The sequence below is a fragment of the Lithobates pipiens genome, unplaced genomic scaffold, assembly GCF_037356315.1.
Source record: "Lithobates pipiens isolate NorthernLeopardFrog02 unplaced genomic scaffold, aLitPip1_a1.2 Scaffold_1, whole genome shotgun sequence".
Lineage (NCBI taxonomy): Eukaryota > Metazoa > Chordata > Amphibia > Anura > Ranidae > Lithobates > Lithobates pipiens.
Window position 1 is genome coordinate 18,891,411 of NW_027507685.1, and position 12,965 is coordinate 18,904,375.

General features: G+C 45.4%; 1 protein-coding gene across 1 annotated transcript in view; it reads right to left on the reverse strand.

The window, feature by feature from the left end:
* Nucleotides 1-12,965, reverse strand: part of TRPC5 (transient receptor potential cation channel subfamily C member 5) — a 425,360-nt gene that overhangs the window by 19,633 nt on the left and 392,762 nt on the right. Inside the window, exons 8-9 of the mRNA XM_077480887.1 lie at nt 9,400-9,609; nt 9,180-9,221 (exon numbers count right to left, since the gene is read on the reverse strand). Coding sequence (XP_077337013.1) covers nt 9,180-9,221; nt 9,400-9,609 — 252 coding nt within the window. The remainder of the gene's footprint in view (nt 1-9,179; nt 9,222-9,399; nt 9,610-12,965) is intronic.

A 12,965-nucleotide genomic window follows, 5' to 3' on the forward strand; every position in this document is an offset into this window, starting at 1 on the left:
GCCTCCAAAATAAACCCTGCCTGGCCGGGATTTAGTAAAGGATTAGAAGAAAGGAAGCTTGCAGTTGCTCTGAGGCCTATTTCATGCGGAATGGAGGTATACAGTGAATTTACATCAAGGGAAGCCCACATGTATGTGGGCTCCCATGTGTAATGTTCTAATCCCAAAAGATGTGTCCCATCCCGAATATAGGAAGGAAGATTTGTTGCAAGAGGTTGCAAAAACTGATCAATGTATTGAGAAATAGGACTGGTGATGCTGTCTATGGCTGCAACTGTTGGTCGACCTGGAGGGTTATGAATGCTTTTGTGTATTTTAGGGATATGATAGATACGGGATGGAAAAATAATGTTTATTAAAAATGCATGCTCATGTTTGGAGATGATGTCCTTATCTCTGGCCTTATCCATAAGCATTTGGACTTTTGTGATAAATTGGGATAAAGGATCACAGCGTAATTTTTTGTATTTGTTGTCATCGAACAACAGCCAGCAGGCTTCAGCCAAGTAGTCACTGCGGTTTTGGACTACAATGCCTCTGCCCTTGTCCGCTGTTTTAATCACTAGATCATGATTTTTTGTGAGATTTTGTAAAGCTGATTTTTCATGGAAGGTCAGTTTGGAGTGATTAGAATGGCTATTATTAGTATGTTGACATAATTTCTGCATGTCAGAATAGACCACCTGGTAAAAAGTTTGAAGATAAGGTCCTTTTACATGTGTTGGATTAAACACAGATTTAAGGCTAAATTTACTGTGTTGAACCGAAGGGGAAGTAGAGAGATGTTGCGTGAGGAGGGACAAGTCCTCATCTTCATCATCACTCTCTAGGTTGTATAGATCCTTAAGAATTTCCAGTTCTAATGAATTACTAGTTCCTGTTGTCGAAGTGGAATCTACAGGGATAGGATATGTGAGGCTGTCTGGAGCCTTTTGTGATTTGATATTGTAATAACATTTTAAAGTGAGATTGTGAATGAAGGTGTGCAGGTTTTTAAATAGACTGAATGAGTTTGGTAAAGATGATGGAGCAAAATTGAGGCCTCCTTGCAAAATGGAAGCTTCAGCTGTGGATAAAGTCTGGGAAGAGGAATTGAAATTTTTTACTGTTTTAAGGATTTGGCCCTTTGATTTTGCTGTTTTCCCCCTCGCTTTCCTCGTCTTCTAATTTTCTTTTCCCTGAGGTTAGACTGTTCGTTAATGAGAGGGAAAGTACTAAAAAATCCTGAGAATCAAACATGACTGAGAGAGAGTTGTTCTAATTGTGGTGTGGGTTTCAAGCTGTTAGGAGATCCAATCATATGTATAATTGGATCATGGGAGCTCCCATCACTGTGAAGAGGAGACCGAGCTGTAGAAAGTATAGAACTGGTTAGGCTGACACTGTTGTCTCCACTGTGGGTCAAGACCCCAGAAACAGAGGGTATGGGAGTAGGAGGTACAAGTTCTGGATCTGTATGGTTAGATGTAAAACTAGCCAATGGGCCAGAGGGGACATTTATACCTTGTATGAGCTCACTACTAATATTATTGTTATTGTTTTTCTTGTTTTTACTTTTGTTTTTTGTAGCAAAATTTCTTATAAGGCACTCCATGTACTGTATGTTAATGCATCACTTTGCCATTGTCACTATTATTAATGTTATTTTGCGAGGGACCGGGACACCATCCAATCAGCAGGTGTGCGATTTCTGACCTATCAGTGCAGTTCATCGGCCACGTAAGCCTTGCCCTATTACAGCCTATGTTAGGCCTGAAGAAGGAGCGTAGCTCCACAAAGGCATCGCCTACTGGCTCCAAATTCCGGAAGTGACCTCATTCTCCTGGTGGTCAGCATGCGCTCCATCGACCGGAAGTGTCAGCAACAAGCGACTCAGCCTTCTCTTCGGACACTTGCTACCATCCAGCCTATGGAAAGGAAACACTTCCCGAACATCCGGCAGTTCATGCCTATACGCCTGATACTTGTGTACCTTTGTTCTCAGCTTTTATTAAAGTACCATTTTATTTACTGCACTTAGAGTGGCGGCTTTGTTTTATCTCCAGCATGCTGTGCATGGCCTCTCAGCCGCTGTCCTCTTTTTGTCGATTTTGAACTGTATGTTGTTTTACATAGTTACATATAGGGATGAGCTTCGTGTTCGAGTCGAACGTACGTTCGACTCGAACATTGGTCGTTCGGGCTTTCGGCGAATTCCGAACGTTTGGGCCGTTCGCGGCAAAATTCGTGTGGCCCACAATGCACTGCGACGGCGCAGTGCATTGCTGGCTCATGATTGGCCAAGCATGCACTGTGACCCCGCATGCTTGGCCAATCGCAGCGCCAGCAGCGAGGAGAGCCATGATTGGCCACGGGCGTCCTGCCTGTGGCCAATCATAGCTCAGGCTGTGTAGTGCACGCCCCACACTATATAAGGCCGCCTTTGAGGCGGCCTCGTGTAGTGTGTTGGCATCTGAAGCAGTGGGTGTTCTGTGTACCTTCAACACAGTTACACACCAATCGTTTTTGGCTGATTTCCTATCTTGCTCTTGTGTAGTGGTTACTGTCTGTGCCCTGACCGCAGTATACACCACTATATTCACCTCACCTATATAGCTAGTGATCTAGCTTTAATAATAGAGCTTGCAGCCAGTAGTGTTAGGAGATAGTGCGTGCTGTCTGCGTGCTCTGTACCCAGTACATACCGCTATAATCCACCTACATAGCTGTTCTCTATTTGAGCCCAATTGTCATCTGCAGGAGTTATTGGAAGTTGTGTGTGCTTCCAGCACAGCACAGTATACATCTGTATATACCCCTTTATCTCTGCTGTTTTCTGGTTATTGTCTGCGTGCCCTGAACGCAGTATACACCGTGATATTCACCTCACCTATATAGTTAGTGGTCCATCTTTAATAATAGAGCTTGCAGGCAGTAGTGTCAGGAGATAGTGCGTGCTGTCTGCGTGCTCTGTACCCAGTACATACCGCTATAATCCACCTACATAGCTGTTCTCTATTTGGGCCCAATTGTCATCTGCAGGAGTTATTGGAAGTTGTGTGTGCTTCCAGCACAGCACAGTATACATCTGTATATACCCCTTTATCTCTGCTGTTCTATAAAAAAGGCATCTGCAGGAGTTAGTGGGTGTTGTGTGCCTCCAGCACAATATAAACTACCCAACTACTGTTTTACCCAACTCCCTTCAGGCCATTACCATGTCTGGAAGGCCAGCAAGGAGAGGCAGACAGGCGCGAGCCGATAAAAGAGGGCAAGCAGGCTCTGTGTCTAGAGACAACAGTGCTGGTCGTGGACGCGGTGCATTGTCATCAGCACGTGGCCATGGGACATGCTTGTCCTTCTTTTCTGCAGCTGGACATGTTGAACCGCAACATGCCAACGACTTGGTAGAGTGGATGACCAAGCCCTCTTCATCCTCCTCATCCTCTCTCACCCAGTCTCAGGGTAGTAGCAAAGCAGCTGCCAACACATCGTCTTCCCTCCTCTCAATGTCATCATCAGTGACTCCTTCCCTAGACCCACCACGTCCTCCTGAGGAGTCTCCTGAACTCTTTGAGCACAGTGTTGGGTACATGCTCCAGGAGGATGCCCAGTGTTTGGTGGGCTCTGATGATGACACTCAGCTAGAGGAAGGCAGTAGCGTGAGCGCAGAGAGAGGGGATGCTCAAGAAGGACAGCAATCTGGCAGTCATGTTCCACAAGCTGCAGCATACTGCCAGGTTTGCTACAGCGATGAAGAGGGAGGGGATGATGAGGGCACTGACTCCACGTGGGTGCCTGGAAGGAGGGAGGAGGAGGAGGAGGAGGCACATGTCCAACGAGGCAGGATGCCCTCCGGGGGTCAGCTTAGGGGCAGCACACCAACTGAATCACACCGCAGAGCTCCGCCTGCGCAGAGCGCTTCCTCTGCGCGTTATTCTAAAAGTTCTTTGGTGTGGGCCTTTTTTGAGACGAGTGCATCAGATCGCACCGCTGCTATTTGCAACATATGTCTCAAGCGTATCTCACGTGGCCAAAACATCAGCCACTTGGGCACCACATGCTTGACCAGACATATGTTGACCTGCCATGCAGCTCGTTGGCAAGCGTACCTCAAAGACCCACACCAAAGAACAAAGCGGACCTCTCCTTGCTCCTCATCAGCTGGCATCTCCAACCCCACTAGACCTTCAGTCCTCTCTGAAACCTGCTCTGAGAGGAATGAAGGTGTAGAATTAGGTGTGTCACAGCCAAGTGCTTCCGGGAACTCTGCTAGTGGTACATCCACATCCGATTATAGCAGGCAAATGTCCCTGCCCCAGCTGCTGGACCAGCGGAAGAAGTTTACTCCCAGCCATCCACATGCCCAGCGGTTGAATGCTAGCTTGGCTAAATTGCTAGCACTTCAACTGCTGCCTTTTCAGTTGGTAGACTCGGCCCCCTTCTGTGAGTTTGTACAATGTGCGGTTCCTCAGTGGCAGGTCCCCAAACGCCACTTTTTCTCACGGAAGGTGATTCCGGCTCTCTACCGGCATGTGGAAGGCAATGTCCTTGCCTCGCTGGACAGGGCAGTCAGCGGTAAGGTGCATATTACCGCTGACTCATGGTCCAGCAGGCATGGACAGGGACGTTACCTGTCTTTCACGGCCCATTGGGTCACTCTTCTGGCTGCTGGGAAGGATGCAGGACAAGGTGCAGTAGTGTTGGAGGTTGTTCCGCCACCACGCCTCCAAAATGCTACTATTGGTTGTGACACACCTCTCTCCTCCACCCCCTCCTCTTCTTCTTCCTCCATGGCCTCTTCCAGTGCTCTGTCCTCAGAACCAGCGGTGCTCAGTAGGCGTTCCAGGGGCTACGCAAATACCCAGGCAAAACGATGCCATGCCGTGCTTGCGCTGGTTTGTTTGGGGGACAGGAGCCACACTGGGGCGGATGTTTTGTCAGCTCTGCAGGGGCAGGCCGAGAGGTGGTTGACGCCACGCCAGCTTAAGCCAGGAATGGTGGTTTGCGACAATGGCACCAACCTCCTCTCCGCCCTCCGACAGGGACAACTGACCCATGTGCCCTGTGTAGCTCACGTCCTTAACCTGGTGGTGCAGCGGTTCTTGGGCAGGTACCCCGGCTTACATGATGTCCTGAAGCAGGCCAGGAAAGTCTGTGTGCATTTCCGCCGATCATTTAATGCCTGTGCTCGGCTGGCTGAGCTCCAAAAGGAGTTGAACCTGCCCAAGAACCGCCTTATATGTGACATGCCCACCAGATGGAACTCAACATTGGCCATGCTGCAGCGGCTGCACACGCAGCAGAGGGCCATCAATGAGTACCTGTGCGACTACGGCACCAGGACAGGGTCAGGGGAGCTTGGTTTTTTCTCACCACGCCAGTGGGGCATGATCAGGGATGCATGCACTGTCCTGTCACCATTTTAGGAGGCCACAAGGATGGTGAGCAGTGACAGTGCATGCATCAGTGACACTGTACCTCTTGTCCACCTCTTGGAGCATACGCTGCGTGGAATAATGGACAGGGCACTTGAGGCAGAACAGAGGCAGGAAGAGGAGGACTTCCTTGCCTCTCAAGGCCCCCTTTATCCAGACAGTGTTCCTGCTGTGCCACCCATCACACAGGAAGAGGGTGAGGAGGAGGAAGAGGAGGAGGAGGATGATTGTGTCAGCATGGAGGTGGAGGCTGGCACTCAGCATCAGCAGCAGCAGTCTTATAGGGATGATTTACAGTCCCAAGAAACACGTGGACTTGTACGTGGCTGGGAGGAGGTAGCTGCGGATCATGTTGTCCTTAGTGACCCAGAGGACTCCGGACCGAATGCCTCAGCTAACCTACGCTGCATGGCCTCCCTGATCCTGCAAAGCCTGCGGAAGGATCCTCGTATTCTTCGGATTAAGGAGAGGAACCATTACTGGCTGGCCACTCTCCTTGATCCACGGTACAAGGGTAAGGTTGCCGACCTTATCTTGCCATCGCAGAGGGAGCAGAGGATGAGACATCTCCGGGAGGCCTTGCAGAAAGCTCTGTGCAACGCGTTCCCAGAGACTGGGAGGTCACAAACTCCTGGTCCTGGACAACGTGTTGCTGAGGCATCAGTCAGAAGGAGCGGTGGAGAAGGTGGCCGTCTGACTGATGCTTTCAGACAATTTTTTAGTCCTCAGCCCCAAGGTATGATTGGTTCCAGCACCCATCGCCAGCGTCTAGTTTACATGGTGCAGGAATACCTAGGGGCAAGGTCAGACTTGGACACCTTTCCCACTGAAAATCCTCTGGCTTACTGGGTCTTGAGGATGGATCACTGGCCAGAGCTTGCACAGTATGCAATTGAGCTACTGGCCTGTCCTGCAGCCAGCGTTCTTTCGGAACGCACCTTCAGTGCTGCTGGTGGCTTTGTTACCGATCACAGGGTGCGCCTGTCCACCGAATCAGTTGATCGACTGACCTTCATCAAGATGAATCAGTCTTGGATCACCCACAGCTACCAAGCACCTGAAGCTGATGTAACCGAATAATTTTTTTTGAAATACCACATCCCTTCAAGACTGCCTATGCTGATGCTGAGTGACTGTCTTGTTATGTTGATTGTCTATCCTCTTCCTCCTCCGCTGATATGTTGGAAGAACATTTTTGGTTCTGGGTGATGCCAGCAGCCCAATTTTTCTGCCCCTGTTTAACAGGGGCGTTTAATTACAATTTTTGATGCAATGCTTTGCAGCAGGGCTAATTCCTGCAATAAAACTAGAGTATATGGCAGAGGTTGGAGTGTGGTGGCACCAGCACCAGTGCCTAAGGCCCAATTTTTCTGCCCCTGTTTAACAGGGGCGTTTAAGTACAATTTTTGATGCAATGCTTTGCAGCAGGGCTAATTCCTGCAATAAAACTAGAGTATATGGAAGAGGTTGCAGTGTGATGGCACCAGTGCCCAAGGCCCAATTTTTCTGCCCCTGTTTAACAGGGACATGTAATTACAATTCTTGATATAATATTTCACAGGAGGGCCCCTTCCTGTGCCCACCCAGAGTAACGGTGAGGACTTATAGTGTTGTGGCACCAGCACCACAACCACCAAAGGTCAATTTTTCTACCACTGTTCAACAATGGCATGTAATTACAATTCTTGATATAATCGTTCACAGCAGGGCGCTCCAGCGCCCACCAAGAGTCACTTTCAGGGCTTACAATGTTGTGGCAAAACCAACACCTTGTTTCGCCATTTCTGCAGAGCATATAGGGCAGGCCCCTACTTACTAACATCCAACTTACAAACATCAGACAGCAGCAAGTGAGATGAAAAAAGATGGACGACAAAACAAATTATACAGGGGTGATAACCCTTCCCTATGTTTTCCAAAAAGCTTAAAAATAGTATTTTTTGACTGGAGCTACACTTTAAAAATGTACCAGTTGAAAATTACAAACAGATTCAACTTAACACAACAAACCTACACAGTCCCTGTCTTGTTTGCACCGCCTGTATACTGCTGTTCTGAGTATATAGGGCCTGGGGGCCACACGCATTTCCTTTTTTTAATATGGGTACGGGGTTCCCCTTAATATGCGTACAAGACCCAAATAGGCTGGTAATGGTCAGGGAGGGCTACCCATGCCATTTTTCTGAATGATTTTCAACCATATTGCAGGAACCAGATATAACATTAAAACCGCAAGCAGTTTTAAATGGTGTTATTTCCGTTTAATGTCATTTTGTGCAGGGACTGTTCTAAACACGGGAAACACGTGGCACTTCACAGGCATACTACAGACACCCCCCAGGCACCATATTTAAAGGAATATTTCACTTTTTTTTTTTCACTTTAATCGTCATTAAAATCAGTGCTCCCGCCAAAACGGCCGTTTTTAAAACCTTTTTTTGCATTGACCCATGTCCCCTGAGGTAGGAGTCAGGTCCCCAAACCCTTTTTAGGATAGTATCTTGCATATTAGCCGTTAAAATTAGCATTTTCCATTTCGAACGTTCAAGTCCCATAGACTTCAATGGGGTTCTAACGTTCGTTTTGAACGCGGGGTCCGTTCGAAAGTTCTGGTGCGAACCGAACCGGGGGGTGTTCGGCTCATCCCTAGTTACATAGTAGGTAAGGTTGAAAAAAGACACAAGTCCATCAAGTCGAACATATGTGTTGTTGATGTTCTTCTTTTGTACTTATGTTCCATCATGCCTTTTTTATGTTAATTTAGGGAAGCATATTCAGTTTGATTGTAGACATGGTATTGTAACCTGGTTATATTGTCTGATTATCCTATATCGAGCTTGCAGTCTCTTTTGCAATATCTATTTTGTACTTAAAGTGGTGTTGCCACCAAAAAAAAAAATTGCTTAAAAATCTTAAAAAAAAATAAAAAAATAATTGGAAATAAAAAAATATTTTACTCACCTCTAAATACCTGTTGCTAGGGGGTCCCTCGTAGTCTGCCTTCTTCCTTGCCTGGGCTGGTGACATCACTTCCCCTCGCGCCGCACAGTCATTTGGGACCTGACGTGTGTCACAGATGACTGTGCGGCGTATCACGGCACCCTGCGCCGCTCTCGCATGCGCAGTGGGTGCCTGGCTGTGAAGCCACAGCCGGGTGCCCACAGTATGAATGACGGTGCTGCGAGCAGAACAGGGAATGAGGGGGGGCTTCGTTCCCCCGCATCGCTGGACCCTGGGACAGGTAGGTGTCCGATTATTAAAAGTCAGCAACTGCAGTATTTGTAGCTGCTGACTTTAATTTTTTTTTTTTTTTTTTTTAGGGGCACCCCACTTTAATCCCTCATGTATGCAGAATTGTATTTCTTTTTTTCTTGGCACAATAAAAACATTTTTTGATTAACCAAAAATTATGAAAGCTACCACTGCTGACTTCTTCTTTGTACCTTCATTTTTTGATAAGTCACTGAACTGATATAAGTATTGACATATAAAGAGTGGGGACACCCGATAAGCACATACTTGTTCTAGGTCAGAGATTCCCATGTCATGAATAGAAAGTCAGCTATGGTAGCTTCCTTTTTTTTAGTCTGGACTTAAGGAGGAAAAATGGCAAAAAATTACCAACATTTGCAGAGAAGTCATAAATATTTTACAGTGTCATTGCTGAAGCCTTATCACAGAATACATTCTGCTCTTCAAGTTCGTCGTTAACTGTTTTGAGTCACACCTTATCAAGACTGTCATTTCAAGAAGTAATCTTACCTGGTAGTGCTGATTCTGAATCAGGTTGTCAGCGTGCCGCTCCTGCAATTAAAAGTGAATATATTAATTATGCATGCATCAGCATGATGTCTCCGCAAAGATCATTTCTATGATCCCCAGCTGAATCTTTGGAGGGCAGAACTTTAAGATACTAAAATTTAGGAGCCCTGGGAGATTTAAAAAATCGTAAGGGGAAAAAATGTCAGTTATCAGGCTTTACCGTGAAGGTTTTTAGATTCTCATGCTGCTTCTGAAGTTCCTCTTCACGTTTTTTATGTGGGCACAACTTATAGTGGATCCATTTGCACAGGTACCAGATAGACTTTGGGCTTGCAATAATGTTAAACGGGGGTGGCAGAGTGCCGCCTTCATCAAAATAACTCATCCACAGTTTAGTCCTGGCAAACTTCCATTCAATATCCGCATGATCCTACAGGAGAATAAAAGGAAGTCAGTCAGGACATCTTTACAGTTCACAACAGAATCAAAATTTTACCATTCACCATTTCTTCTTTGAGTTAACAATTATAAAATATTTTCCATGAAATGTACGCTCTAGTCAAAATAAAAAAAAGTGTATCTGCAGCCAAAACTTTTTTTTTTTTTAGTTTTTGAAAGAGCGGGGAAGGGTATGACCCCACAATGGGTCTTTACTGTTATCCTTCATCTGTTAGAGATTCCCCCCCAGTTACTGTCACAGCAACATTTTCATTAAGTAGGATATGAAGGAAAATATACAACAGGGACACAATAGGAAAACAGTGGTACTGTCATTTTTTTTTCTGAATTATTATTATTTTTATAATACAGGATTCATATAGTGTCAACGATTTGCACAGTGCTTTACAATATAAAGGAAGATAGTACAGTAGTTAGAGTTAGGAAGGCCCTTCTCCTGAGAGTGTACAATCTAGTAGGGAAGGGCAAGTGGCACAAAAGGCAATATCTGTGAGGAATGAGCTCATGGGAGAAAGAAAAGATTCAGTTTTAGCTGAAGGCAGGATAGGTTTCCCTGAAGAAATGAGTTGTCAGGGAATGCCTAAAAGTGGACAGAGTAGGAGAAAGCCAGAACATTTGGGGTAAAGCATTCCAGAGCATGAGACTCTGGAGACATCCTGAAGGCAAGCATGGGTGAAAGAGACAAGGGAGCTAAGAAGCAGAAGTTCTTGAAAGGAGTGGAGAGGACGGATTTGGAGGTGTATGATAAGATTGGTGATGTAGCTTCAGGCTGAGTTGTAAATGGTGTTGTTAGTTGTTGGTAATATTTTGCATCTTACAACATATTCATTGGGGAGTCAGAAACCATTGGAGGACACTGAGCAGTTAGTAAGGTAAACGAGTCTGGCAGAAGCATTCATGATAGACTGAAAGGGGGGAAAGCCTGTGTAAAGTTAGGTCTATGAGAAGGGAGTTACAATAGTCGAGAGAGAGATAAGGGTGTTTGAATTGCTTAGTGTCAGATTATAGGACGAATTTTCGTCAGTTTTTTTGTTTTGATGCTAGTCTCAAATCGAAAGTGAACAGGGTACACACAATAAGAAAATTTTCTGACGACAAAATTTAACGTCAGAAGTGACATAATGTGTTGAATTGTTTTGTAAGTGTTCTTTCATTTCTGAGCATGCCTAGTCTTGCTCTTCAGATTTATTTTTTTGTCAGAAAACCATACTAATGAAAAGAAAATTGGACATTGTGGTCATAGACAAAAATTTTCAAGCCTGCACATCCAGTATTTGTCTGCCGAAAATTCGTAATCGGCTGTCAAAAGAAGCATACTAACGATCAGAAAATCGGCAGATCATTCATCGGACTAAATTTATCTTCAGATTTTCTGACCGTGTGTGCGGGTCTTTAGAAAGCTTAAGTTACCTTTACTTGCTGTCCTGTGAAACCATTGTCACTGGGACAGTAATGGAAATGAAATCATTGTAATAAAGCACTGGAAAGCAGTAAAAGCCAACAGGGGTTCAAATACTGTCCTCCATCCTAAACTAAAAAAAAAAGTTTGTTCTGCATATGTAAGCCTTTGACTGTGTTGTATGACCACTTCTCAAGCCTACCTATTAAATCCACCTATAGTGCTATCTCTTAAACCTAAAAAAAAAAAAGAAAGACTTGAGAATTCACAGATGATTTAAATCCACCTGAGCCACATAGCTAAAAATGCCATTGACTGAGATTGTAAGATTGCTTCGATCAATTACACCCATTTAATTATTTATTGATTCACATGACTGTCATGACATTTAGTGAATTAATGGCAGTCATGGCTAATGATTGGGTTTCCTTGTATTCCTCCATAACTCCTATTGCAGCAGATGTCCTGAATACTTCAGCTGAATTTTTCTAAATTTACAATAAAAAGAGAGACTCCTTTTCAGTGTCAATGAAAGAAGGGTGAGCCTAGGAACTATGGTATAGAAATCTATTGTTTGTACTCATCAGCATTTACCCTAATCTTTATTATTAGTATATGGGGAGGGGCAAAATTGAAAATAAAAAACTTAACAGACTTTTCTACATCCACACAAACGAGGAATCCTGCTGCTGGAAAATTGAATTCTGACAGCTAAATATGCTGCGGCTGCTGATCAAGACACACATTTTAACATATCCCTTTGACAGAAGTCGATCAAACAATAGACTTATGTTGAACAGGGATGGACACATTGATTAAAACTCACCCAGTCTCTGCTAAACTGGCTAAACTTCTGTAGCGGATGACATTTTGGGCGAAGTGTCATTCCTGTGTAAATTTAGTTTTTTGCCTCAGAACAGTAGTGGGGTTCTGAGGGTTAATTATGTAGGTTAACTTTGACATCAGTTTGGCTGGGCTGTGTTAGAAGTTCTGCCTGGTCATGTGAACAGTGAGGTGCACATGACAAGCCAGAACCAGGCCTGGTTGGATGTGTTGGGTATCAGCCTTCTCAGAAAGCAATCAGTGGGTGTGCTGGGCCCTGCTGGGGAGTCTTGGAAGGGGTACTTAAGATGTTGAGGTCACGTATTGAGTAGGATTTCGTGAGGCCCGTGTGGTCTGTTCTGGTTTCCAGGACCGGGGTAGCCCCGTGAGGGGTCCTGGTCACGGGGTGTTCAACATCCCGCAACATGCTTCTGTCGGTTACCCCCAATAGGCCTGGTCTGGGGTAGGGATCCGTCTGTTCCAGTAACTGAGGGAGGATTCAAGGTGTCTGGGTGTGCTCTCGGCTTGGAGGGGCACCACAGCTCGTAAAAGTGACCGGGGGAGGACACTTCGGAGGAGGGCTGACAAGTGGCATCCTGAGAAGTGCCTGGTTACTGAGTTGGAAAGGACATTGACAAATCCACGCTTTTTCCAGTACTATCAAGGAGACAGAGAACGTTCCAGGTACTGAGGAAAAAGGTTCCTGCTCACCTTCTTTTACAAAAGTTCTTATTATTATTAATTACATTCCAATACAATAGGCTTTCATACAAATTACAGTTCAGGTTTCACAATATAATATTAAGTAAAGCAGGCTGTTGCCCAAGCGATGCCAACATTTTCTGTGTCCGGATGAACCCGGGTGTTCACATGACTGCAACAGAAGCTTGTCGTACAATACTTTGACAGCCCATAGTAATCATCTACTGTAAATTGGAAAAAGAAAGAAGGAGAGAAGGAGATGTACAAAAAGTCAAGAGTAGATTAAAAGGGTTGTAGAATGAAAAGCAGGGGAGGAGTAGTGAGAGTCAAAAAAGAGAAGAAAGGGGGGTCGAGGAAGAGAGAGGGGAGGGAGGGAAGAGAATGGGTTCACAAGGTGTGCACAG